Genomic DNA, 27,690 nt, shown 5'->3' with positions numbered 1-27,690 from the left:
TGATCTAGCGCCTCAGAGGCGGGCCTGAAAATGTGCATATCTAACCCCCTCCCGAGGGTGCCCATGCTGTGGGGTCTGGGGACACACTTTGAGACCCTGAGGCCTAGAAAAACAGACAACCCAGCCTTTCCTCCCTCACCTTCTTCATTCTCTCTCTCCTTTCATGTCCCTCTCTGTCCTTTTCTGCTTCTTCCTCCTCCCTCTTTTTGGTCTTCTTCCCATCTTTCAAAACAGGATGGAATGAGCCAGTCTGCCAGGGACCCGGGTTCTAGTCCCAGATCTGTTACTAAATGTGTGAACACAGGGTGAAATCATTTTCCCAGTATAGGCCCAAGGAGAGAAACCCCACCCCCCAGCGCCTCCCAAGCCAGGACCACAGCTCCCCGGGCTCATCCCTGTATCCCCAGACACTTTGTGCAATATGTACTTGCGGAGAGAGGCTGGCGAATGAATTCGCTGGCCTTTCAGCGTCCTTGCAGCTCAGACTCCTGGATTCTAACTTCTTCCTTCCAAATCTGAGCTTTTCCCTCTTCGATTCCACGTGATATTTAGGATCTTTCTAGAACAAGGGGAGGGGCGGAGAGTTGAGGGGAGAGAGCTCTAGAACAGCCTGTGAGCTGGGGTCATGAGACCCCAGACAACGGGTACCTGACATTCAGGGACAGATAAGTGCGTGGGCCCAGAGGCTAGGAGCACCTGGGACCCTGAGAGCTGGTGGCTCGACTCGGTCAGGGCGGCCGAGGTTCCAGCAGAGGGCGCCAGAGAGAAGCCCAAGCCCAGCGTGGTCAGCCCAGGTGTCCAGCCTGGGGTGGACGGGTGCGCCTGAGGGGCGTGGACACGCAAGGCACGCCCCCGGCCGCATTTAAGCAGCCGCAGGCCCGCGCCGGGGAGGGGAGAGGGGGAAAGTCCTGCTACTGCTGACCCACCCGCACCCAACCCGGCCCCCGCTAGCTCTAGACCGCGCCATGCAGGGCCCGAGCGTGGCTCTGTGGCTCTTCCTTGCTCTGAGCACAGGTGAGGCCCGGCCGCCTGGCCTTGGAAGCAGGAGCTGGGGAGGTGCAGGGTCTCAGGCAGCTGGGAAGTCTTGCCGTATCTCCCCAGAAAGGGGGGAGGCGGAGAAATGCGCCAAGCGCCTCTGAAGGCGACGGAGGGAACTAACACTGACCCCAGCTGACCAGGACGTCTGGAGGGCTTCTTGGAGGAAACGGCATTGAGCTGGGCCTTGGAAAAGCTGGCCTTCTGACAGGCCAAGGAGAGCGGCAGGAGGAGGCGCGGAGGGCAGAGCCTTAGAGGGTCAGGAGGAGAGCTGGGAGGGTGAACGCTCTTGACAGGCCTGGAAGCTCCAGGACGCTTTGGGGGCCAGAGCGCCTCTGCTTCTCCCAAGCCCCCGCGGGAGAAGATTCTCAGGGACTGGAGGGGAGGGCCGCGAGATGCGACGCGGAGCCGGCCCCAGGGCGCCCTCCAAGGTGCGGGGAGGAGGATGGGGCCCTGCCCGGTCTCCTCGTGTCTGCACATCTATAATCACAGATGCTCCAAGAGGGCGCAAGGCTCCTCAAGGGCAGCCACAGCCCCTTCCCAGTCTCAGTTCCCCGTTCATGAGGAGGGCTCAGGGACACTGAGGGAGAGAACCTATCACCTTCTGGTTGGAGGACACAGAGGCCCAGAGAGGGGCAGGAACTTGCCTCCTCACAGAACCAGGCAGCACTCCCCAGCCAGCGTTCTTCCCCTCAGCAGGCTGCTCTCTGCCAGTGAGCAGGGCTGGGGCTAGCTGAGTGCTACCCTAGGAGACGCCCCCAACCTTGGCCTCTGTAAAGTGCCAGGCTCTGAGCTGCCCGTCTGCCCCAAGTGCGGCGATACGCATGTCCCCACACACAGCTTTGCCTGTGAGCCTGGCCCCTTTCTGGCCTGGGACACCTCTCTGCCTCAGTTCCTCCCAGTGGGAGGGCAGGGCTGTTGCGCAGGACTGGCTCTGCATGTTCCTGGGGTCCCACAGGGCTCCCTCCGTGGGTAGTGGGGAGGGCAGGGGACGCCGGGGGCCCTGGGCCTCACTGTCGCCCGCCCCCAGCGCTCAGCGGGCTGGAGGTGCGGTGGTGCACCACCTCGGACCCCGAGCAGCAGAAATGCAGTGACATGAGCAAAGCCTTCCAGGAAGCCGGTATCCAGCCATCCGTCCTGTGTATCCAGGGCACCTCTGCCGACCACTGCGTCCAGCTCATCGCGGTGAGTCCTCTCCCCTCTCTCTGCCACTGCCGCCCGCCAGACAGGAGGGCTCTGACTCAGGAGGGAGTGCACAACAGCGTCATTCACGGAGAAAGGTGCTGGCTTCCTCTGCCAGGGCCAGGCCACGGAGCTCCTGAGTTTCCCCTGCAACAAGGGCCAGCTTGTTTCCTGCTAGGGCCCAGGCCAGGCGCTGGGAGGCTGCAGGGAGGGCCCCAGCTCAGATGGGCGCCAGTAGGGAAAGGTATCAAAGAGGCAGAGTTTTCCTTCCACAAGGCCTCTGCTAGAGCAGGGACATTACCCACCCTGTCAAGGGGAGCCCAGACAGCAGACCCCTCAGTGGCGGTTTTCCAGAATGGGGCTTATGCAGCATCTCAGGAAGGAGGAATGGGGGCCGTCCTGGGTGGGTGAATGGGGGTGGGAAAGAAGTGCTCAGCAGGGGATCTGCTCAACTAGCCTCCGTGCTACCCAGGGCGAGGACTTCGGTGGCAGGAGTGCGTGGAGGGAAGCACGACCTGGGTTTTCATTTCAGCGCAGCCCTTTATTTCTCCCCAGACCTAATCCAAGTCCCACATGGTCTGTGGGTTTAAGTCAGGCTCCATGGTGCGGAAAGAAACCATACTGAACTAGAATTTTATCACGCATCTCAGGACACTGAGAGCATTCTGCCATGTGCGTTTGAAAATAAAAAGGGAATAAATGAAGAGGGCACTTATGGGACTCCGTCTGCATCCTAGAAAACCCGAGAAACAGGTTAACAGTGGAGTCAGGGCGCTGAGAAATAGGGAAATGAGGGAGACTCACTTTCTACTACGTACCATTTTGTACAGTATGATTTTTTTTTTACTATGTAAAGCCATTAGAAGCTCTAGAAAATTAATAATTTTTAAATAACATAATTAGAAAAACAAGGCAAGCCCTTGGCCTAGGAGAGCTGTCCCCTAGGACCTGATAAAGGGTACCCTCTAGGCCTTGGTGGTACAAGGCGGAGCCAGGGCAGGGTTCCCGGGCCAGGCAGAGAGGACCAGTATGGACCTCTGTGGCTTTTCAAGGGGCTCTAGGCCAACTACTGGATGTCCCTGAGCTCAGGGCTGAATGGGCCACATGTTCCCAGCAGGCCCGGGAGGCTGACGCCATCACCCTGGATGGAGGAGCCATTTATGAGGCAGGGAAGGAGCACGGTCTGAAGCCCGTGGTGGGCGAAGTTTATGATCAAGGTCAGAGGGCTGAGCGGGATGGAGGGGCGGGAGGAGAAAAGGATGTCACTCTGCGGTGTGTCCTTGCTGGGCCTGGCCACACCCTATGGCCCTCAAGCTGGTCAGGAGTCCTGTCCCCACAACAGTCCTGGGGTCCAGGCCAGACAAACCTACAGAGGCCCCGGCCCTTAAGTCTCTCCTGACACGCCCCTCCGAGCAGGGGTGCCAGACCCTCAGAGGGCTGACCAGAGTCTGTTCTTCCTTGTGGGGAGCCCATCACCCCTGTAACTTGCACCCACAAACTCTTACTGAGGGGCTGCCCCATGTCTGCCGTAGTGTTGTTAGGCCTAAGTTCAGTGGGCCCCTGTCAGAAGCAGCAGGGAGGAGGAATGGGGCCGGGCCAGAGGAGTTGACCAGGACCCGCAGAACCCAACAAAGCAAGAACACGTCCCAGTTCTACCGTGGCCTTCCTGTGAGCCTCTGTGACCTTGAACAACCTTCCTTCCTGATTATAAAATGGGGATAATGACCCTCATCCTGTCACACAGACTAAATGAGTCAGCATGGCACACCTGACACATGGTGTGTGCTTAGAAATGTGAGTTCCTTCGCCCCAGTCCCTGCACCTCACGCCAGACATGCCTCTAACTCAGCCAAGCCTTGGGAGCTCTCCTACCACCTCTACTTGTCCAAAAGGCTAGCCCCTGTCACAGCCCGGCTCAGCTGTCACCTCCAAGAGCTCTCCTGGCCCCTCCCATCCCTGAAAGGGCTTCTCTTTCCTGCTTTCCCGGAGCTCTGACTCACTCTATTAAGATCCTGTCCTCTTCTGTCTTGTTGTCTTTGTCCTCACCACAGTGAGTCCCTTGAGGAGGGCCAGGTCCTCATCTCTGTAAAGCCCCAGGAACCTGGTACCCAGCACAGGGCCTCACTTGGCTACTTGGTGAACTGATAACCATCAGATGACACAGGACAGAGCCTAACCCTGCAACCCAACAGCCTTTCAACTCGAAGGCCAGAAACTGCTCTGCCTCATTGACCCTCTTTGATTAATTCAGCACACTTACCAAGCACCTGCTGGCGTGCCAGTCATGAGCACAGAGTCGGAAAAGAGAGCCAGTTCCTCCCTCAGAGGGCAGGAGTCAGATAGTGAACAAACACACACAAAGAAGTGTAGTTACCACAGCGGTAGGGGCCGTGGAGGAAGGAAAGGCCGCAGGACGAAGAGAAGGAATGTGGGGGGCCCTACTGAAATAGAGCAGACAGGAAGGCTTCTCTGAAGAGGTGACCTTTAAGCTGAACCCTGACAAGGGTCCAAGGTGGAAAAGAATTTGGTATGTTCAAGGAACCAGAGAGAAAAGGCACGGCGGTAAATCAAAGGGTGGGACCAGCCCTGGCTGCTTAGGTTGGCAGGGCCTAGCTCAGGTGTGCGAGAAATAACACTGGCTTTGTTTGCCAGAACTCAACTTCATTCTGACTGTGGGCATCCCACCACTACAGGGCAGTCGGGGCAGGGGCGAGGGGAAGGTGAATGTGGGGGCGGGTAGGGGGATGTGATGCCTTCTGGTCATCGGTCCCCATAGATAAAGTCATCCCTGTCTTGTCTGAATGGCCCCTTGTAGGCCCCATTTGGCCAGGCAAGGCTGCCCACTCACATACATCCCATTGACGTTTTTGAGTGATTTGGGACATTACTAGTTTCATACATTCTCTCTCTCTCTCTCACTCTCTCCTTCCCCTCCTCTCCTTGCTTCCCTCCCTCTTCCTACCTTCTCAGCACCTAATCTGGGTGAAATCCTGTCTACGTCTCCTGCCCCTCCCACCATTCTTCTCCCCATTACCATGGTACCATCCCCTCAGTCCCTCTCCGTTCCCCCAGAGGGCCTGGATTTTGGAGAACATAAGACTTGCAGGCCACTTCCGCTCTCAGTGTAGCTGCGGAGCTCCCCTGACAGGCACCAGCATCGACTCAGCTAAGTGCCAGCTGACTTGAGAAGGAAAAGAGAGAAATGAGCCCCTCGGGATGACACCTACCATGTGACTGGAGGAGGCCAGGGTCTCGTGCTAAGGCGTGCTGTCTCCGCAACTAGGCAGACCGTGTGCACATGCACGTGTACACGCGTGCACTCATATATACGTGTGCATGCGTGCCCAGGTACCCGTGCGCACACACACACATGCGTGTGCATGCACCCACACACCCCCGTGTCCCACAGCCTTCCTAGGCAGGGTTCCAGCCTCTCATGGCTTCTCCCTTGCCACCCTCACTCTTCTCCTGTCCCTCCTCCTAGAGGTCGGTACCTCCTATTATGCCGTTGCTGTGGTCAAGAGGAACTCCCCCGTGACCATCAACACCCTGAAAGGTGTGAAGTCTTGTCACACGGGCATCAACAGGACAGTGGGCTGGAACGTGCCGGTGGGTTACCTGGTGGAGAGCGGCCGTCTGTCTGTGATGGGCTGCAACGTGCTCAAGGGTAAGGGCTTCAGGCCAGGCAGGAACTTCTCCTGCAGGAGCACTGGGTTCCCTTCCTTGCCACTGCCCTGCCTTCCCCTGACGGGTGACCTCCCTCGGGCTCACCTTGAGCCTCCTGTAATTAAGGAGCAGCGCCAGCGCAGCTCCTCCAGGGCCTTCCTGGTTGGTGGTATCAGCCCTTCCTCGCTGGTGCTGGCTGGCCTGGTGCTGCTACCATGTAAGTTCTGGGGGATGGGCCCCTCCAGGGCACTAGACGCATGACCCTCGCTTGCTCCGCATGGTACCCCAGGACACAGCCAAGCACAAGACCCACCCACGGTTGGGAGGCGATGATGCCCAGGGAGCATCTGTCACCTGCTGTAGACCTGCATAGGTCCCTATTTCCAGACACGTGTCCTCAGCTTGACAGATGAGAAACGATTTTTTCAGAACCCCAAACAAGCTGCTGGCTTGCACCCAGAAAGCTCACAAGTGGGTAGAGACCTACGGCTCCCCGGTTGATTCCTTTATAGTGAGAAGAGGGATGTCCTGCAAGTAGAATGTTCTCCCGTGGAAGGGAGTTGAGAGTGATCCGAGGGGGGTTGTTGAGAATAGAACACGCGTGGAGGGAGTGAGGTGAAGCTCTGCGTGCCCAGCTGGAGCCCCCAGCCCTCATTCTGGTGGCCTGGCCAGAAGTCCTGCTTCTCATGCTTTGGGCTTCTTTTCCTGGCCACCCCGCTGTGACAGTTTGCCCACAGTGGGCTCGGGACTATGATGTGGCCCGTGACCTTTGACACCACATTTGTAAACTGCCCTCCCGGAATCACACACACCCCCCAACAGTTTTCCGTGAGTGTGCTGCCTCCCAGTTTGTCCCCCAGGTGACCAGTACTTCGGGGGGTGGGGGCAGGTGGGAGAGCCCTCGGGAGAACATAATGGTCTTTGAAAGCCCAGTCTTCGCTGTCAGAGAGCCGTACCTTTCAACCCTGGCTCAGCATGGTCTGCCGTCAAGTACGCGGCTCTGCCTCGTTGAACTTCAGTTCCCCATCTGTAAAATGGGACAATGAAGAGTCCAAGGCAGTGGTGTTGGAAGGGCTGAGATAGTTCACAGGACATCTCTACACTACGCGTGGCATGGGGTATGGCCTCACCGCGTGGAGCCGTTATTGCTATGAGCTCAGCCTCGCGGGGGCACCTTGCTGTTGTGGGTGGACACGTGCACGCACATACATGCGAACCTCTCTATGCGCATGCGCACACATGCACGCATACACAGTCATACACTGCCCCCCTACAGCCGCAGCTACCTTGTAAGCCAGCAGGACCCCCAGGAGCTTGGAAGCCAGGTGCTTTCAGATGGTGGCCAGATACACATGGTCTAACTGTCAGTCAGCACATTGATTAAATTTCTACTCCCCTGGGAGAATGCAAAAAGGAAGACCAGGAAAGGGAGCCCACTCTGGAAGAGCTTGGTCTAGCTGGGTGATGCGCCAGCATCCCGCTCGCCCTGTGTGGCACGAAGGTGACCTTAGTGCAGGATAAATATTTGCCAGCAGGGTGGATGCTGGGCCACGGTGCTGGCAGGGGCCCCAGAGCCATGCAGATCCCGACCATTTCTGGATGAGGCCTTCCTCCCCGTTCCCCTGGCCTCTGCTGTGTTTTAAAAAGTGTTGTCTATGAAATTATAGGTGTAACGTAATAATTTCTTTCTTTCTCCACTTGCGTTGATTACATATAACTGATTCAAAGGGAAACCCACGATGAGAACGGTATATATTTGATAGTTGTCCTATGTGGCCGTTTGGGGATAAATGTTTTCTTCCCTTGAGCCGTTTTAAAATAACAACATCACTCCCACTGCCCCACGGTGCTTTTGTGACCCCAGTTTGGGAATCAGTGACCAGGTCCAGTTCCCCTGTTTTGCTCAGTCTGCAGCTTGGAGGGTCCAGCACGTCCCTGAGGGGCCCAGCCCGGCCGGATTGCATGTGGCTGGGCCCCTGGGGGTCTGGCGAGTGGCTGACCGACCGCCCTCTCCCTCCTCCTTCCCGCAGCTGTCAGCGACTATTTTGGGGGCAGCTGCGTCCCCGGGGCAGGAGAGACCAGCTACTCGGAGTCCCTGTGCCGCCTGTGCAGGGGCGACGCTGCTGGGGAGGGTGTGTGTGACAAGAGCCCCCTGGAGAGATACTATGACTACAGCGGCGCCTTCCGGTGAGAGGGCGGGGGCGGGAGGAGCCGAGTCTGGGGACCTTGAGGCCACAGAGCGGGTGGAAAACAGCAGGGCACTGAGAGGGCCCCTACAGGAGTGGCATATTAGCTGCACCTCATCAAAGCTCCCTTTATATAGTTCGTGTGCCTGGTTAGTTTAAAACCGTCCAACTGGAACATGCCAGACTGGGTTTGCTCACAAAGTCAACATGTTTAGTATATTTAGAGAGGTGAGAGCTTAGAGAGAAGAAAATGACAAAAACAGCATTTTGCCACTTTTAGGTCCCCATTCTGGTGTCTCAGACCAACAGGGAGCGGGGGGAGTATGGCAGGAACCCCAAAGTCTTGACACTGGAAGCTGGCCTCAGCTCTGCACCTGATAAGGGCTGGCACTTTGGGTAAGCCCTCCGTAGAGCCAGAAGAGAGACTCCAGCAGCTGTGGGACAGCTGCCTCTGTCCACAGATGAGGGAACACGCTCAGCAGGGCCTGGAATGGAAGGCCCCGGAGCTCCTCTAACCGCCTTGGCCTTAGTGTTTCCACCTGGAAGCGGGGAGCTGGCTGCGGCCCCATGGCTCAGGGTAGGATCCGGGTAAATACAGTTTGGCGCAGAGAGAAGCACAGTCCTCGGTCCTCCAAACCAGAGACTTTGGCCCACCCCACTCTCCTGGTGTTCGCCCCGTCCAGGCCTTGCTTCTCTGCTGCCTGTGGGGACCCGGGCAGCCCTTTGCCCAGTAGGCCTTGGCCCGCCTCCCTCACTGGCAGCGACCTATAAAGGATCCAGAGAAGTCCTGGTCCCTTCCCCTCAGGGGCGTTTGGTGTGATATGAGAAGGTCTTGTCTAATCCCCTGCCTCGGGGCAGACTCCTCTTCCAAACACCCCAAGCATTAAAGCTGTTGACCATAGCATCTGCCCTGGGATCACCTGTTCCCTCAGGCCCCCAGCTCGTCCGCACAGGATCTGTACTGACCATAAAGCATCTCTCCCCATGGAGACCTACTTTCTCAGCCCCACTGGACAGGTGATAGAGCCCTAGGAAGACTCCACAACTTGGCGAAGCCACACAGGACACAAACCAGGGAGCTCAACCCTGGGACAGCCTGACCGTGAAATCTGTGCCCACCATGACTGACCCCTGCCCAGGCTCACTGGCTTCTCCTCCGCAGGTGCCTGGCGGAGGGGGCAGGGGACGTGGCCTTTGTGAAGCACAGCACGGTGCTGGAGAACACGGACGGTGCGTGGCAGGGACCGGTCCCCCGGGAGCGGGGTCTCAGGCCCTGTAACTGCCCCTGGAAGGAAGAGATGGGTCTTAGGAGCAGTGTTCAAACTGCTCTGTGGGGCAAGGGGGGCTGCTGAACATGTCTGCCTTGCTCTGGTTTGTGTCTGGTACTGCCTTCCACTGTAAGATTGGGTTCTGATTGTGCCGAACATTCGCAAGTCTGCGCAAACGCACATCTGCCCTTCCTTCTCCTGTTGTCTGGAGGAGCCATTCCTGATCCCTGAATGAGGTCTTAGTGAATTGGGTTAGTGTTAGGTGTAGATCCATTATATCATTGTCATTTAACATTTTTTTTTATTTTGCAATAATTGAACTTTAGAAAGTTGCAAGGATAATTCAAGGAACTCCTTTTTTTTTCCCCAAAGGATTTATTTATTTATTTTAGAGGGGGCAGAGAGAATCTCAAGCAGACTCTCCGCTGAGCCCAGAGCCCGACTCGGGGCTCGATCTCTTGACCCTGAGATCATGACCTGAACAGAAATCAAGAGTTGGATGCTTAACCACCTGAGCCACCCCGGCACCTCCTCCGTTTATTTTTTTACCCAGATTCCAACTATTAGCATTTGCCACATTGGATTTATCATTCCTTTTATACCTGTATGTATTCTTTCTTTAGAATACACTTGCCTGCATCACACCCTTTAATATTTTAGTGTGTATCTCCTAAAAAAAACAAGGAAATGTGGACCTAGCCCCAGTACAGTTATCAAATTCAGGAAATGTGACATTGACACAACACTTCCCTAATCTACAGCACGTATTCCAGATTCCCTAATTGTCCCAATTCTGTCCTTTGTAGCAATTTTTTTCAGGTCCAGGACCTCATCTGCAATCAGACGTGATATTTAGTTGTTAGGTCTCTTTAGTTTCCTTTAACTGCTAAGCAGTGTCTCCATCTTTCCTTATTTTTGTGGCACTGACATGTTTGAAGAGTCAGGCCAGATATTTTATAGAACATCCCCTAATTTGGATTTGCGTAAGGATTGTTTATTTCTTGGGGTGAGGTATAATTTACATGCAGCAAAATGCACCCTGTTTGAAGTACAGTTCTGTGAGTTGTATAACCACGACCACCGCAATCAAGGTAGTGATTGTGACTGACCTTTGACCCCACAAGTTCCTTGATGCCCTTTTCTGGCATTCACCAATCACTTTTGTCTCTGTAGTTTTGCCTGTTCAATAATGTCTGATCATTGTCTTTTTTCTTATCATAATCTCCTTTTTATCATAACCTTTACCTTTAAAAGCCGAAGGTCCATCATGTGATCTGACATTCAAGAAGGCAAATAATATGAACCAGATTTGAAAAAGAAAAAAAATGATTTGAGAAAGGAGGAAGCACATAGGATTATTTCCAGAGCAAGACGATCCTGTGAAAATGGACAGCTGGGACTTGGGCCTCAAGATCAAGCAGAGGAAAATGTTAAAGGTGGAGAAAGAATAGGGATGTGTTGGGTTAAAATCAGCTGTTTATTTATTTATTTTAAGAGAGGGAGAGAAAGAATCTCAAGCAGACTCCCCCTGAGTGTGGAGCCCAACTTGGGGCTTGATCCCAGGCCCCCAAGATCATGACCTGAGCTGAAATCAAGAGTCGGACGCTTAACCAACTGAGACACCCAGCTGCCCCTAAAATTGACTCTTTTAAAATGTTGATGGTAGGGACGCCTGGGTGGCTTAGCCGGTTAGGCGTCCAACTCTTGATTTCAGCTCAGGTCATGATCCCAGGGTCTAGGATCACATCCCGTATTGGGCTCCATGCTCAGTGGGGAGCCTGTTTCTCCCTCTCCCTCTGCCTGCCATTCCTCCTGCTTGTGCGCTCTCTCTCTCTCTAACAAATAAATAAATAAAATCTTTTTAAAAAATTAATAAAGTAGAATAAAATGTTGATGGTAATCTAAGGAAGTCTAAGGATGTAATTTTTTAAAGACTGTCTTCACGCAAAAGATTGGTAAGAGCAAAAACGGGAATTGACAGAAATGTCTAAAGTAGTGAGAAGGCTCTGATTGTCCCTCGCCAACGAAGACCAGGAGAGGCAGATTGAACACCTAACCGGCGTGTTTGTGTCTCGGGGAAGGCGAGATGATCCCCCCCCCTCCGAGCTCTACACAAGGCTTCGCAGCAGATGAGAAGTAGAGAGCGGGGGAGGAGGCGAGCATGGCACAGCGTGGTTGTTGAGAGCCCTGTAAGCCATCACACAGTCGCGAAACGTGACCTTCCTGGAGGTTTCCAAACTGTGACTCTCAGTTTTGGGGTTTCATTTTGAAATAGCTTTGGAGTGAAGAGCTTTCATGACCCTACAGATTATTTTTACCCCTCCTATTTCCTAGCAGAAGCTTGTCCTCTTCAATTGAAAAATTTAAAAGTCATAAAAATATTGTTATATAAGACCATCTGTTGAGTTACAGTTTTAAAATTAGTCTTCTTAATATTCCTATCTGGTGTCGATATTCACTCTTTCAAATAAATCTGGCTTTCTATTATAAATGAGTTTTATGGAAAATTTCCAAAAGGGTGGGGAAAATACTTTAAAATGACAAGTGGAAAAAAAAAAAAAAAGAAGATGCAAGGGGTGCCTGGCTGCCTCAGTCGGTGGAGTGTGTGAATCTTGATCTTTGGGTCATGAGTTCAAGCCCCATACTGTGTATAGAGATTACTTAAATAATTATTTTTTTAAGTAGTGGGGCGCCTGGGTGGCTCCATCAGTTGAGCGTCTGACTCGTGATTTTGGCTCAGATGATGATCTCGTGGGTTGTAGGACAGAGCCCTGTATTCGGCTCCATGCTTAGCGGGGAGTCCGCTTGGGATTCTCTCTCTCTCTCAAGTAAATAAATAAATCTTAAGAAAAAGAAAGTAGGATGTGGGATCCCTATCAGGTATGTCCTTAACCATGTTACAAATGGTTAGAAAATAGAAGAAACAACTTGGAGGAAATATCCCAAATCATGAATAGCGTAATATTGGATTAATGCGTGGGCAAAGCTTTGGAGAGCTACCCTTTTCTCTCGGGCTACCATTCTTGGTCCTTTCCGTCTGACTGTGTTCCCACCGTGCCCCCTGCCCGCTGCTCAGAGCCAAACTGAGTGCCCAAGGGCAGCAGGGACCTCCTGGTATCTTTCTCTCTCCTTGAGCTCCCCTGATTCTCTTACTGTTTTTAATATTAATGAACAGTTAAATGTTTATATGTGCTGTACTATTGTCAGATACCTCCAAGCCATGTTCTTTAGAGAAATTGGTGAGAGGTCGGAAATGCAAGTAAATAATGACAGTCTTTTGAGATACCTGGGCATGTGGAGTGCAGCCCCCAAGCTCCTTGTCATTCCCAGCTCTGGGTCTTCACCTCCTGGAAGAGTTTCTTTTCACCATGAGTCTCTGGTCCTCTCCATCCTAGCCTCTGCCCAGCTCCGTTTCCTGGGCCTTCCTGAGGTCCTCCCCATACCCCTGAGGCTCACTACAGGCTTTCCATCTTCCCAGGGAAAACTCTTCCCTCCTGGGGCCAGGCACTGCTGTCCCAGGACTTCGAGCTGCTGTGCCGGGATGGCAGCCGGGCTGATGTCACCGAATGGAGGCGATGCCACCTGGCCCGGGTGCCTGCTCACGCGGTGGTGGTCCGGGCCGACACAGACGGGGGCCTCATGTTCCGGCTGCTCAATGAAGGCCAGGTGAGTTCAAGGCACCCCCCCACCCCCGCCGCACAGGTTCCCAGATGGTACCAAACCTTCTTGTCTCTCGCTAGGGTAGGAGCTCAGGCTAGAGCCATCATGGGGCTGGGCCAGCCAGGCCAAGAGGGGCAGGACTGAGAGACCCTCCTCTGGGCTAGACCACAGCTGGGGAGGTCTCTGTGGTGTCCAACCTCAGTGTGAAGGAGGGACCAACTGTGTGAGCTGGCAGCCAGAGAGGGGAGACCCAGGCCTCAGGAAGCAAAGAGGGCCAGCCAGAGAGTGAGACCAAGAATGCGGACACCCCTCAGAGAAAGCTGCTCGTGTTTGTGGCTCTTAAAAGTAAAACCAGACTATATGAGCAAATAAAGTGACAAAGTCACCAATTTCAAAGTGCACCATTAATTAAATGTGAATGATGTGCTGACATCACTATTTACAAGAACAACACGTTTCTGACTGGACACCCCAGCTTTAGCTAGGTTTGCCCCATCCGTGCCACCACGGCCAGCCCCATCACGTGTCCTCAGTCCCATTCCACGCCTGGGCTGTGAGAGTGACAAGGCGGAGCACAGAGGACGGACGGCGGGGGTGCCTCACCCCTCCTCAGAGTGGGCACCTGGCCAGAGGGCACAGGAAGAAGGTGCTGCTGGCTGATCCGGGAGGAAGGGATGTGCTGCCTGCCCCCCCACCGGCAGCACCTCACCGGCCCCCACTCCCATCCCTTGCCACACAGCGTCTCTTCAGCCATGAGAGCAGCAGCTTCCAGATGTTCAGCTCCGAGGCTTATGGCGAGAAGAACTTGCTCTTCAAAGACTCCACGTCCGAGCTGGTGCCCATCGCCACACAGACCTATGAGGCCTGGCTGGGCGGCGAGTACCTGCATGCCATGAAGGGTCTCCTCTGTGATCCCAACCGTAAGTCCACCTGTCTCTTGTCCCAGGGGCTCCAGCCCAGCCTGACCACAGGCGTGGCAGTGCGTTCTGGACAGGCTGCTGGGAAAGGACGCTCACCCCAGGAGCGGTGCCCTTTGGCCACCATGAGAAACAGTTGCTTCCACCTCCCTGCCTCCAGAGTTGCATGGCCCACTGTACCCTGGCTGCCCCATCTGCTCTAAGGGTGGGATCTAGACCATCAGGCTCAGTCTTGGGAAGAGTCCCCTTGCCCCTCCACACAGAAGTCATCAAGCCCCAGCATGCTCTCTCCTCAGTGCCTTACTCTTCCTCCTCCCCACCCCACAGCCAGGGCCCTGGCTCAGGCGTTGTGTGTTGGCTGGACCATTGCAGTAGTCTGCAGATGGGCTTCCTGCCTCCTGCCCCCTACAGCCAGGGAGACGGTGTGCCACTCAGTTACACACACGACAGCCATGATCTGCCTCGAGCCTCCTCACAGCCCCATGAAAGAGGCACAGTTATCCCCTTTCTGTGAGAGGAAACAGGATCAGAGGATTAAATGACTTACTTCTCATAGCTAATGAGGGAAAGAACCAGAATTTCCCTTGGGTCTGCCTCCAAGCTCTTCCTACTGAGGTAGTAGCCCCCATGACCCCACCCCACAGGCCGTGCTCGGGGCCAGCCCCTGAAGCAGGTGAGTGTGGTGGTGACCACAAGCTCGCACACACACAGGGCTGCCTCACTACCTACGCTGGTGTGTGCTGTCCACTCCCGAGATCCAGAAGTGTGGAGACATGGCTGTGGCCTTCAGCCGGCAGAGGCTCAAGCCAGAGATCCAGTGTGTGTCGGCCGAGTCTCCCCAGCACTGCATGGAATGGATCCAGGTGGGGGCCGCACCCAGAGGAGCGGAGTTGGCCAGGTGGGCAGGCGGTGGCCGTGCCCGGGATGGTCCTTGCCAGCCCATCCCCCGAGCCACCTGGTCTGAAGCCTACAGGGCAGCCTGGGGCGGCAGTCTCCTGTGACAATCTCACAGAGAAAAGGGAGGAGGAAGGACCGGCAAGGACCAGCCACCCCACCCCAGGGGATGGGGCTGGAGGGGGGGCTGTTTCCTTTCAGGGAACCCAGGAACCCTTTCTCGCTGTGTGGGTGAGCTGAGAGCAGAAGGAACACCGGGAGACCGGCCCAGCTAGGCACTGTTTGTCCTGTAGCCTTCAGTAGAGAGGCATGAAACAAAATAGTATTGACCCTCACTAAGTACAATGTACCCTGATATTTTCCATCGTATTCTGTCCTAGTCTTTGTTTCTAAGCTTGTCATGGCCCCGTACATTGCTTTGGCATCCACTAATCTGGTCACCAGCTGCAGTGAAGGGCCCTGGCCCTGCTGGAGGCCCACGGAGCCCTGCCCTGCTTAGCTTCTCTGACTGGAGACTGAGGCCAGAGCTTGGAGGTGGCCCCAGGGCCCTGCAGGCAAGGGTGCCAGCCTGGTCACAGATGTCCCAGCAGCCCCTGGGTTCCTGGACTCCTCCCTCCTCTTTTGTTTTTTTTTAAGACTCTATTTATTTTAGAGTGAGAGAGAGAGAGCAGGGGAAGGGGCAGAGGGAGAGGGAAAGGATCTCCAGCAGACTCTGTGCTAAGCCCCACACAGGGCTAGGTCTCACGACCCTGAGAGCATGACCTGAGCCGAAACCAAGAGTGGGACACTGAACGGACTGCGCCACCCAGGTGCCCCCTCCCTCCTCTTTCTTAAGAGCAAGTAGGTGGGGCCTATGGTCAGTCGCCCTTATCAGGGCAATCCCCGAGTGCAAGCCGGACCGCGGCCTCTCAGGAGGGTCCGCCCTGCCCCAGCCAGGCAACCATGTTGACTTAAAGGCCAAGAAGAGGAGAGTGGGCAGGAATAACAGGAGGCCAGGATCACGATAGAGGACAGGCTCACAAGCATGCGAGTTCCATGTGCCACACGCGGTGCTAAGACTTCCCGTGGACCCCTTCACTTAACCCCCACAGCAGCACTCTGGGGTGGGTGTGATCACTGTCAGGAAACCGAAGCCGGAGAGGCTGGAGAAGCAACCTGCCCAGAGTCACCCAGCTCAGGGTGGGGCAGCCCCTCGCACCAGGGGCCCAAGGAGGCAGTGCTATGGGAAGGGGCGCTCGGCTGGAATGGAGGAAGGAGAGACTGGAGGTAGAGAGCAGGCTGTCCTGTGCAGGGTGGCTGGGTCCATGGGCTACAGAACAGGGAGAGATGCAGGAGGGAGGGTTCAACTCCCTACAGGCAAGAGCCTGTTACTGTCTAAACTCAAACAGGGCCCAGGGGCTCCCCAGCAGAAGAGGAGACTTGGGGGTTCCTCAAAAACCCCAGCAAAAGGCTCAGAGATGCTTAGTTCTCAGGCTTTGGGGGATGGTGTCCAGTGGAACTCTGACCCCTGTCTCCTTCCCAGCCGCAGTGGCCCAGGGAAGGGGGTGTCAGCCGGACTGGGTTCTGCCTGGCCCTCACAGTGGCTAGGACGTCTGGGTGGGAGGAAGAGGGCCTCCAGAGATGGACACTCCAGGCTCAAAACTCAGTACCACCTGCCTGTTATTCCAGCATCACAACTCCATGCCTCTGGGCCTGATCGGCGGGGGGCACCTTCCCGGGGGGCGGGTGTCCCCTCTCCCCCACCCCACCCCCTTTCCTTGGGGTTTGTCACACTACTGTGTCTTGATTGTTAGGTAACCCCTGTTCGGGTCCGAGAGGCCGCCTGCCCAGAGGCTTCAGAATGGACAAGATAGGGGGGAGCGGGGGAGACCTGGGGTACTTCAGGAGGGTCGAGAGAAGGGGTCCTTCTGGGACAGAGCTTTAACCATGAAACTGTCATCTTTAGAGGCTGGGCTCGTTCATACATTCGCATACACATTCAACAAATACATATTGCACTTGTGCCGTGGGCCAGCCCTTGGCCAGGTGTGGGGGGGGGACAGCACGGTGCCCCGGGCCTCTGCGGGCTGGCAGTCCCTGGGCAGGCAGGGGTAGGGCACCGTTCTGCCCAGAACAGGGCCCGGCAACAGGAGCAGCGGACCCCCACGGATGGAGTGCGAGCGCCGGATATCTCAGGCCTCGGGTCCTGCAAGCAGCTCTCTGGCCCACAAGGGCGGGGGTTCCCCAGGGAAGAGAGCCAGAGGCCAAAGCACCCAAGAGACCCAACCCTGGCACCTCTGTCAGGTCCCGACACCCCCCTGCCCGGTCACCCTTTCTGTCCCCCTTCAGGCTGGACAAATCGATGCCGTGACCCTGAATGGCGAAGACATCTACACAGCAGGAAAGAAATACGGCCTGGTCCCAGCAGCGGGGGAACACTATGCCTGTGAGTGTGGGGCTGGGCCCTGGCTGCTGCAAGGAGGCAGCTGATCCATTCGTCTGGGTATCAGTTTCCCCCCGGGGCCTTTTCCACTGCTCCCCGTCCCCGGTCTCTCTCCCGGGGCTGGTTGCTCTCTGTCACAGGCAAGCCCTCCTGCCTCAGGCCTCAGTTTTCCCATCGAGTCATTAAAAGTCTGGCAGGTGTGGGCAAACTTGCTGTAAAAGGTCAGGGAGTAAACACTTTAGGCTTTGCAGGCCACATGTTCCTTGTTTGGTTTTTTTTTTTTTTACTACCCTTTAAAAATATAAAAACCATTTTATGCTTCTAAGCCAGGTCATACAAAAACAGGCTATTTACCACCCCCTCAACGAGAGGGCCTCCTCTGCTCTTCCCGCCTACCCGTTGTGGCTCCTAGAAGGTGGCCCTGGGGTCTCTCGTTCCAGTGGCCTGGGCTGGGGCTTTGGTGCTCTATCCTCCTAAGTGGTGACCTCAGGTCTTTCCACTTGGATGTGAAGAATCTCTGGGCTTAGGACAAATGTGTCTGCAGTCCTCAGCTCTGCCCCCACCTTTCTCCCAGGACGTGAGAAAAATACCACTTGGGTATAAGGAAAGAAAAATCCCTTTGGGTGAGGAACAATGGGGGATAGGTTGGGGGAGACAGAACTCTGAAAAGCAGAGCCAAGGGCTGCTTCTCAGCCTTGGGGGGTCAAGCAGGGGTCCCACTGCTGGATGTGCAGCTGGGGCTGGGACACTAAGTGGGGAGAGGCGCTCGGGGTAGGACCACGGCTCTGACGCAGGAGCCGCCTGAGGGAATGGGTTGAGGGCACAAGGGGACTTGTCCCGGGCTCCGGCCTGGCCTGGCCCGGCCAGGCAAGCACAGGCGAGGGGCCTCACGGGCGTCCCCTGACCGCAGCGGAGGACAGTAGCAACTCGTACTTCGTGGTGGCCGTGGTGAAGCGGAACAGCTCTTACGCCTTCACCCTGGACGAGCTTCGGGGCAAGCGCTCCTGCCACTCGGGCTTCCACAGCCCCGCGGGCTGGGACATCCCCGTGGGCGCCCTGGTGCAGAGGGGCTTCCTCCGGCCCAAGGACTGCGACGTCCTCACAGGTACCACCCTTGCAGGGACACAGACGTGCAAGCTCTTATGAGGGGGTTTGCTGCATTCGGGGGGTTATCTGAGGGTCAGGGAGCCGTCCCCCAGCAGGATCCCACAGAGCAGCCCAGAGAGATTTCCTCGTCCTCCTTGATGTACCCTGTTCTCCTGAGAAGGTTGGGAAATAGTCTTGGCCACACTTGTAACAGTCTGGGGAGGTCTGTCTGGTGGTTCTGTGGAGGATGCCGTGGTGCCCCCTACCCTCTTACCCAGAGTGGAACTGGCTCCAGTGGCATGAGGAGCAGGGGGCGTGCATGGGCTCTGGGCCCGGCTGGATCACCGTCCGGTCATGGGGCTGTCCCCACGTCCCAGCAGCCACGGGGCATCTGGGGGACCTTTATGGAAAGTGGCCAGCCATCTGTGTAAGTGCTGAAGAAGACACGGTTACCGAGCAGCCACCATATGCCATACCCAGGGCCCTGCCCACGTGTTAAATCACACACAGTCATGGTGAAAGGAAGGCAGTAGGAAGCTGGCAAGATCCCGGGCTGACTGCGCACACACCTCTGTCCCGTCTGGCACCTCAGGNCAGGGCCCTGCCCACGTGTTAAATCACACACAGTCATGGTGAAAGGAAGGCAGTAGGAAGCTGGCAAGATCCTGGGCTGACTGCGCACACACCTCTGTCCCGTCTGGCACCTCAGGAAAAAACCACATTTTTCTCTAACCACCTCCACAAGCACACAGAGAGTGTTAGAGTTGGCTGCTCCCACTCCTACACAGCTGGGCAGTGGCCCTGACTGGAATAGAATAGCTTATGAGGTAGTGAGTTCCCCATCCCTGAGGGAGTCCAAGGGAAGGCTGTGTGACTACTAACCAGAGGTCGTCCATGGGGTTCCTGTATCTGGACAGCCTCTGTGTTCCCCTCATCCCCGCAATTCTCACAGGAGATGTGCCCCTGTGAGCTGGGTGGGCGGTAGAGCAGCTGGGTGGCCTGGAGCCACAGGGCCAGGCAAAGTGGGCAGACCTGTGGGGATAGGGCAGCCCTCCCATCTTGCTCCTGCCAGCCCCTTGACACGGCCCTGCCCCCCTGCCCCAGCCGTGAGCGAGTTCTTCAGCGCCAGCTGTGTGCCCGTGAACAACGCCAAGAACTACCCAGCCTCGCTGTGCGCGCTCTGTGTGGGGGACGAGCGGGGCCGGAACAAGTGTGTGGGCAACAGCCAGGAGAGGTACTACGGCTACAGCGGCGCCTTCAGGTACTCGGCTGGCCTGGCGGGTGGGCACGGGGCCAGCGCGGAGGCTGCGCCCTCCTGCCGACACCGGCCTTGGCCTTTCTCGTGGCAGGTGCCTGGCTGAAAATGCAGGGGACGTGGCCTTCGTCAAGCACACGACTGTCTTCGAAAACACAAATGGTACATGAGGAGGGGCTGGGGCCAGGGCGGGGCCAGATTCTCGGGGTGGGAGGGAGGGCAGGGTTCCCCATCTCCAACATGGTCCAGGCCCTGGGTGTTGCTGGGATTGGGGCGGAGCAGCAGCTGGGAAGGACAGAGGCTAGAAGGTTCTGCCCCCTGGGAGACCCCAGGGGCTCCAAGGTCCTTTCAGTAAGATCAGACCCCAGGCCACACGTCCAGGTGCAGAGGACACTTGACAGTCTTTACTGGGCTAGAAACTCCACCTCAGTCAGTTTGGAGAGACTCCTCCTGGGGCATTTACGTAGCACCAAGGTGCGTGCTGCAGGGCGTGGCAGCATCATCGGTTCCCGTGGGCATCTGGGCTTTGGTCCTGAGCTGGTCAACGCCTCATGCGGGGAAATCAGTCTGCAGCCCCTAAGCCATGCGAGGCAGGACACACCCCCATTCACATCACATGGGTGGCTTTTTCTCTGCAGTCACTTTCCTGGGCCCCGCCTGGGAAAAAGAGTCCCTAACCTCTATGCTCCAGGCTCCCCTAAGCCCACACCTGGGTCTTATCAGGGTGCAGGGCCCTTTAGCCTGCCTCACTTCCCTCCCCGCTCCTATTCCATTTTGCCTCCAACACCTACTGTTTGTTCTTTCTCTATACCCTGCCTCCACCCAGGCTTTGAAACCCCAAATGCTGGAGGCTCAGTCTTCTCCACTCAGAAATTCTTCCCAAAAACTCAGTGCAGAAAGGCATAATGTGGTCCGAAGGGGAGGAGGAGACTGGAGGAGAAGCAGCAAGACGCGCAGGGAAAAAACATCAGTTAGGATTTCAAAACTCAGATCCCACCGTGCCTGGGAAGGTCACCATGGCTGGGAGGGCTCCAGGCCCTGTTGCCACAACCGCTCACCCCTGCCCAGCTCCCATCAAGAACAGTTGTGATCATCCCCCGGGGGAGGAAGCTGTGAGGAGCCAGTGAGCCCTGTCTGGCCCCGGCCCTCTGTGGTCCTGGGATAGGGTTAGGCTCCTGGAAGGGCCCTTTCAAGATTCACCTGCAGCGAGGCCCTCACCTCCCAGGACTGCTCGGTTCCCTTATTTTTATCTCTACTTGTCGCCCACCTGGAATTCCTTCTGGAAATGAGAAGAGGGTGGATACTAAGTAAATACCTGAAGGCATAAAGATAATGAGATTCCCAGGAGCAGTGTTCTCAGGAAGCACTTGGGCCAACCCCCTGCTTCAGCCTCAGTGGGTTGTTGGTTTAAAACACAGATTCCTGGGCCCCACCCCAGCCGTACCTTTGAAACTGCCCCCCACAGATCAACACATGATGTTATACCTGGTCAGGTTTGAGAACTTCAGCCGTTAGGGGAAGATGTCAACCACCACTTTCAGAAGCCCATCCCCACCTCAGGCCCAGGACCTGGAACACACAGATGGGGCTCTTTGGGAGTGATCAAGAGCCTCAGTTTTTCCACCTGTGAAATGGGGGTGATCACACTCACTGGTGCTGCTGTCTTGAGGCTGGAGCAGGTGCCTGTGAAATGCCTGCCCCATTCTAGGCGCTCCCTTCTCCCCACCCTCCGAGGCTGCGACCAGTGTTGGCAGAGCGATTGGGGAATGGAGTTGGGAAGCTGGCCAGACGTGGCCACCTCTCCACACCCGCCCCCCGCCCCGGTCAAGGATTTGGGGACCCAGGAGGAGAGCAGCCTCTCTCTTCCTCTGTCCCTCTGCTCCCTCCCCTCAGGCCATAATTCTGAGCCCTGGGCCGCTGAGCTAAGGTCGGAGGACTATGAGCTGCTGTGTCCCAATGGGGCCCGGGCCGAGGTGTCCCAGTTTGCAGCCTGCAACCTGGCGCAGATACCGTCCCACGCCGTCATGGTCCGGCCGGACACCAACATCTTCACCGTGTATGGACTGCTGGACAAGGCCCAGGTGAGCCAGGGCAGGGGCGTCGGCACTGGGGGGATGAACAACGAGGTGAGCCAGAGCCCCGGGTGCCTCAGTGTACCTGGAGCAAGCTGAGGAAGACTGAGGGAAAGTTCTGAGATTTTCACTTAGTCAAGCCGTTCCTCCAACTATCCCTTCTGTGTTTGCATTGTTAATGTTTCCTTCTCAGCCCGTTCTCACCAACATACAAACCTGCTGCTCTTTCTATCACCTTCAAAAACAAATAAGCCCCCTCTTGGTTCCACATCCTGTTGTAGCCCTAATCCCACCCTCTTAGAGCAAAATTCCTTCAAAGAGTCATCTCTACTCGAGTCACCAACTCCTCTCCTTCTGGTCTCTCTGCTCTGGACAGGCCCCTAGCAGGGCCTTGAAACTGCCCTGAGCAAGATCGCAGTGGCCCGTGGTGCTAAGTCCAGTGGCTGCTTCTCAGCCCACATCTCCTGACCCTTTAGCAGCACTGACCACAGCTCCCGCCTGCTGGAGAAGCTTCTCCCCTTGGCTCCGGGGTCCACACCTATCTGGCTCTCCTCCCAGGCTCTGTAGCCACTCCTTCCTCCTGGCTTGTAACCACGGAGAGCCCCCGGGCTCCATTCTAAACCCTCTTCACCTGCCCCTACACTCCTGTTGACATCACCTAGCCCCGTGTTATTAACAGCCATCTATACACCGACAGCTTCCAAACACTCCTTCAGCCCTGCCTTCAGCCCACCCTTCCATCTGGAAGAACTGCCTACTTGACATTAGGCTCCTCAGCCTGAATGAGCCCACAGCTGGCCTGCCCCGCTTCCCTCAGACTCCCCCAGTGCTCTGAATGGCAACTTCAGGCTTCCCATTTCCTCAGGAGTCGTCTTGAACTACTCTTTCTCTCGCGTTCTACATCTAGCCCCTCCGCAAATCCTGTTAGCTGTACTTTCAATAGACATCTGGAAGGAGCCGAGACTGTCTGACAGCAGGGCCCTTGGTTCCCAACTACCACCCACCCCCCACCTCCTCATCCCCCCTTCTCCCCTCAGAAGTGATGTGGGGAAGAACCCTGTGGCAATGAGCATTTTCCTGGGGGAGAAGGCTGACCTGCCCTCAGATCAAAAGATTGAAAGATCAAAAAGATTGGTGGCCACTTTGATCCTTCTTTTTTTTTTAAGATTTTATTTGACACAGAGAGAAAGAGAGAGTACAATCAGGGGGAGAGGGAGAAGCAGGCTCCCCGCTGAGCAAGGAGCCCAACGGGGGACTCAATCCCAGGACCCTGGGATCATGACCTGAGCCGAAGGCAGCCGCTTAACCAACTGAGCCACCCAGGCGCCCCCACTTTGATCCTTCTTACTGTGGTAGCTGTCATCATAGCTTTACTCCAGAGCCCCTTTGATGACAGCTTGATGAGTTGTGGGGCTTACGATGTCAAGTCAGTCTTGGTGCCGTGAAATTCCTTGCTCTTTGGTTCGCCGTATAAAAGCCATGAACGTATAAAAGCAGCTGAGTGACGGTGGGTGCTTTCAGGACCTGTTTGGAGACGACCACAATAAGAATGGCTTCAAAATGTTCGACTCCTCCAACTATCATGGCCAAGACCTGCTTTTCAAGGATGCCACAATCCGGGTGGTGCCTGTCGGCGAGAAAACCACGTACCGAGACTGGCTGGGCCCCGACTACGTGGCAGCTCTCGAAGGGATGCTGTCTCAGCAGTGCTCGGGCGCAGGTAGGGCCCGGCCTGCTGGGCAGGCAGGTTCACACCTCACAGAGCAAGAGGTGTCCTGCCACACCCCCCTCCCCCACCCAGCATCCCTCCCAGCCTTTCACCCGCAGTCCTTGAGTGCACTGAGGGATGCTCTTGCTGGTTCCAGACGAACAAGGTAAGGTGGGGGGTGGGAGGGTGGTCTGAACAGGAAGGCTGCAGACCTGGCCGTGTCACCCAGACAGACCTGGATGAAGGATATGAATGCTGCAAGTGATGGCCCAGAGAGGACTGAGGCAGCTACGTACATATACGTGAAGCCTCCTTTTGAAAGGAATGACTATGGAAAGAAAGCAGGGGAAAGAATTCTAATAGGGCAGAAGGAGGGAGCCTGGGTGAGTCGAGCGCAGAGAAACACGCCCTAGGTCCCGTCCTGAGCGCCCATGCCAGCTGCCCGCTAACGCTGTTCCAGGCGCTCGGAGGCCCTAACTGCCTGTGTTTGCTCCCTCAGCGGCCCCGGCCCCTGGGCTGTCCCAGCTGCTGCTGCCGCTCCTGCTGTGCCTCCCGGCCCGCCTCCTCCAGCCCAGCCTCTGAAGCCACCCTGGGCAAGCCAGGCCTCCCTCGGAATGGAAACCTACTGGGAAATCTCTATGAATAGGCTGTTCTCCTGGGTGAGGCCGGCGCGCTGCTCGCAGGGACACGTGTGCTGGGAGAGGAAGCGTGAGAAAGCCCGGAGCAGCTTGGGCTGCGATTCTGACACCGAAGAGAAGCCACTGTGATTGCCTCAAACCGGAATAAAGATGCATGCGAACGGAAAGTGCCCCCACCTCCAGCTGAGTTGGACGTGAGCAGCGCTCCTGCGTGAACCCAGCCTCTGCCTCCCCGGCACCACCTGTCCCCCTGCCACCTGAGGTGGCCCGTTGGCCGGCCTCCCAGTCACGCCCCACCCACGGGCTGGCAGCCGCCTCCCTGCGCCGGCAGGCTCCCCCCACCCCAGCCTCAGCCCTCTCGAGATGCGAGAAGGCCAGTTACCAAGGCAACAGTCTGAGCCCGGCTTCCCACACGGCCCTCCCTGCGGAGCCGGCCCTGCCCCGCCACCCAGGGGGCCCCTCCCCTGCTGGTTCCCACGTGCCCTCGGGGAATGGACAGGCTCCGGGTACCTCCTGTCAGCCCCGGCTCTGTCTGGGCTCTAGACTCCCTCTACCGGCCTCCCTCCTTAGGACACGGGGGTCTGTCCCGGAGGGGAGGGGGGCATCCACCAGATGAGGCTACAGTCAGGCCTGCCAAGGAGGTGAAGCTGCCAGATGCAGCCCTTTGTCCTTGTCTTCTGGGGCTTGGCATGGCCCAGGCCACTGGCCACCTGTGCTGGGCTGGGGAGGGGAGGGAAGGCCGGGCCGGCCCCAGGGGTGAAACCGTCACGGGGTCCTCAGGCACAGGAAATGCTCCTAAGTGTCCCCCCTCCTGAGTTTCCATCTCACATTCTCCTCCCTCCCCCATGCGACGCCCACCGCTCCTCAGCACCCCCATACTTCTCACAGGGCTCAGCCTTGAGGATGCCCAGAGAGCTCGCGGCCAGGAGCAGGAGGCGGCCCAGGCCTCTGAGGCCCCAAGAGCCCTGTGAGGAGCCGGGAACGGGGAGGCGCTGTTCTCTTTGTTAGAGGGGCCACGGCCGGGGCAGGCACCGGTGGGGACGCCACCTCCTCACTGTGGGCAGGGATCTCCTCACCGGGGCCTGTGCCAGCGGCGGGGGGAGGGGCTCCTTCCCATCCCCCATGAGTCAGAGAAGGGAGCCCGCAGAGGGTCTCCTCTACCCCATTTTTGCCACGGTTGTCTGGGGGCCAGAAAAGTTTCCGAACTGCCAGCTCTCTTCCTCTGAGTTTTGCTCCCTGAGAAAAGAAAAAAGAGAAGAAACAGGAGCAAGCCACCCTCTCAGCAGACTGGGAGCCGCGTGGGTCTGGAGCTATTTGCGGCTCGATCTGCGGGGGCCTCGGGGACGCCGATGACAGGCTGGTTCCTGGTGCTTCGCCCCCATCCGTGCGGGCGGATACCTTCCATCTCCCAGCCGCGAAGGAGGCCCCTGGCAGCCTCCTGACCACAGTCCCGCCATCCGCCATCTGGAGGACGGAGACCGCGGCCACTGCAAGGGGCCGGAGGGAGCAGCCCCCGCCGCCAAGCTTTGTACCCTCTTCACGGAGGGGAGTGAATGATTCTCTGACCTGATGATTGTTTTTTTAAAGGGCGATTTGCGCAGTAAGAGTGTATTTGTTTGGCTGCCCTGGGCTAGAGTGACACCAGTAACTATAAGCCACTGTGTCATCTGTGTGAATGCTCTGTGATGTGGGATTTTCAGGTGACGGCCTGGGGCCACCTCTGTGTTAGTGCTAATAAAAGATGTTGGTTTGTTTTTTAAATAAAGCCAAACAGCCCTGTACCAGCTGAGGCTTGGAATCTGATAGAAACTTTCTGCTGCGGATTGATTTGTCTCCTTAGGGGGTCAGAGGCTTACGTGTCCCACACCACTCCCCTGCCCAGAATGGCCCTTTCCACTCAGAGCCCCGTGCCCTGAGAGCCAGAGTTGGGGACCAGCCCGGGCCTCCACCTGGTGGGCCCCCACCTCCCTACTCCACTCTGAACCAGCCCCCAGCACATCTCAGCTGCCTCCATACCTTCTTGGGGATCAGCAGTCCTGGGAACCAGATACAGAGGAGGCTGCAGACTTCTGCCCCCACCTCTGCCCTGTGTCCCCAAAATAAGCAGCCCACACCTTTGCTTTGGCAAGTTGGCTAACTCACCCGAGGAGGGAAGGGGAGGGTAGTCCGATCTCCGTTCCTCCCTCTCGCCTGTCCTGTGTGTGGTGGGGCTGGGCTTGGTCCCCCGCGGGCCCTGCCCTGGCTGAGGACCTGGAGGTTCTCTGTGCTCCTCCCCTGCCCCGGACACCCTCCCTCCATCCCTTCAGCCCTCTCACAACGCTGGGTCTCACCCCCACTGCCCTCAGCCCTGTAACTGGGTGGTCTGCCCTATCTCACAGAGCTGGGTCAGGACCTGGGCCTCAGAAATTGTCCACATTGTCTCCGCCATATGGCTCTCCCGGCACTGCCGTGCCGGCTCCGAAGCTTCGGGAGAGTTACCCGGCATCCGAGCCCCATCCCCGCATCTGAAACAGGAGCTGGATGGCTCGCGCGCACCTGTGAGGTGGCTGCCCAGATCGCAGATCGGATTCGACAGTAGGTAAAACACTCCGCACCGTGCTTGGCACATCGCAGGTGCAGGAAAGCCGGCCACCATAACTACTGCTATTACTATTACTCCGAGAGCTGGGGGCGGGGCTGAAGGGTCAAATTCCTGGGAGAATTGCCTGATTGGCTCAAGGTGGGTCAGGTGTCTTCTGGACCTCTCAGCTCGGCCGGCATCAGGTCCTCCAGCAGCAGTGGGTCACCAAGGCTGCACAGCAAGAGGAAATGGAATCAATGTGAGCAGCATCCCCACCTGGTAGCTAACAGGCCTGCTTTAGGCGATAGCTGGCATTTGTCGAGCACCTGCTGATTAGTATCTACTGTTAGTACCCCCAGACGGGGGCAAGAGGGGCCCTGGCCCTGGGTTTTGAGCTTTAGAGCAGTGCTTTCTAAACCGTGCTGTGCCCGTGGATCTCCGCGGGATCTTGTTAGAAACAGGTCGTGATTCCGTACGTGTGGAGTGAGGCCGCAGCTCTAACCAGCGCTCGCGTGGGGCCCACACAGCTGCCCCGGAGACCACATTCTGAGAAACAAGCCTGCAGAGGCCCCTGCTGATGCCCTCCTCTGACCACACCCCACCCACAGCGGGAAGAGTCCCAGGGAAAAGGGCTGTGTCCACCCAGAGCCTATAACCCATCGTTTAGACCATGCTTTCGGAATTCTCATTCCAGAGAGCCCTGGGCCAACTTCCAGGTTTGGACTTCTTCAGGTCCTGCCTCCAAAGGGTGGTCAGGAGGTTGCTGGCTGAGGAGGTGTGGAATGAGCTTGATGGACGGGCCTCAGCATCCACAGGTCTGTGCGCAAGGTCCTCAAAGTATGGGGTGGAGCCTGGCTGAGAAGAGAAGCAGGGAACCGATGGAATGGGAGCCTGTTCTCTCTGCACCTCAGAGTCCAGTCCACCACGTCTTTATAAAGGTTTCTTGGCCAACGTAGAAGGACAGGACACGTTTTATTTAAGTTTTTTAGCTTGGTTTGTAACTCCTAAATTTGTAGCCACATGGGGGGTGAGCCTCCATTGGTACTCTGGTCCTGGGCCCAACAAATGGTTGGGGTAGGCCGGCCTGCTGTCAACCTTCCAGAGCGCTGAGAACAGGACTGTGGGTGCTAAGAGCCACTGC

General features: G+C 56.8%; 1 protein-coding gene across 5 annotated transcripts; it reads left to right on the top strand.

Annotated features, from left to right (window-relative positions):
• The first annotated feature begins 861 nt into the window (after positions 1–861).
• MELTF (melanotransferrin) lies at positions 862–25,455 on the top strand. 5 transcript variants are annotated; one of them, XM_019796965.2, is made up of 16 exons: positions 862–1,014; positions 2,066–2,220; positions 3,335–3,434; positions 5,702–5,884; positions 7,914–8,070; positions 9,232–9,299; positions 12,816–13,003; positions 13,737–13,917; positions 14,626–14,777; positions 17,137–17,233; positions 18,141–18,335; positions 19,421–19,577; positions 19,666–19,733; positions 21,465–21,652; positions 23,165–23,517; positions 23,851–25,455. In XM_019796965.2, exons 1-16 carry the CDS (start codon positions 966–968, stop codon positions 24,116–24,118), a joined length of 2,559 nt encoding a protein of 852 aa, XP_019652524.2. In that variant the 5' UTR covers positions 862–965; the 3' UTR covers positions 24,119–25,455. The 5 variants fall into 5 exon arrangements, with proteins under 5 accessions (XP_019652524.2, XP_002916802.2, XP_019652526.2 ...); XM_002916756.4 differs by having other exon boundaries at positions 23,165–23,363; positions 23,851–24,051; XM_019796967.2 differs by having other exon boundaries at positions 23,165–23,983.
• Positions 25,456–27,690: the final 2,235 nt, after the last annotated feature.

The sequence above is a fragment of the Ailuropoda melanoleuca genome, chromosome 1 (assembly GCF_002007445.2).
Source record: "Ailuropoda melanoleuca isolate Jingjing chromosome 1, ASM200744v2, whole genome shotgun sequence".
In the NCBI taxonomy this organism is placed as follows: domain Eukaryota; kingdom Metazoa; phylum Chordata; class Mammalia; order Carnivora; family Ursidae; genus Ailuropoda; species Ailuropoda melanoleuca.
Note: the sequence above shows the minus strand (reverse complement) of the source record. Positions and strands in the feature narration are given on the sequence as shown.

Coding starts and splice junctions, on each gene's coding strand:
- MELTF (XM_019796965.2), top strand. CDS start 966: ATGCAGGGCCCGAGCGTGGCTCTGTGGCTCTTCCTTGCTCTGAGCACA. Junction 3,435..5,701: donor GGGCGAAGTTTATGATCAAG/GTCAGAGGGCTG, acceptor CCCTCCTCCTAG/AGGTCGGTACCTCCTATTAT. Junction 13,918..14,625: donor TCTCCTCTGTGATCCCAACC/GTAAGTCCACCT, acceptor GCACACACACAG/GGCTGCCTCACTACCTACGC.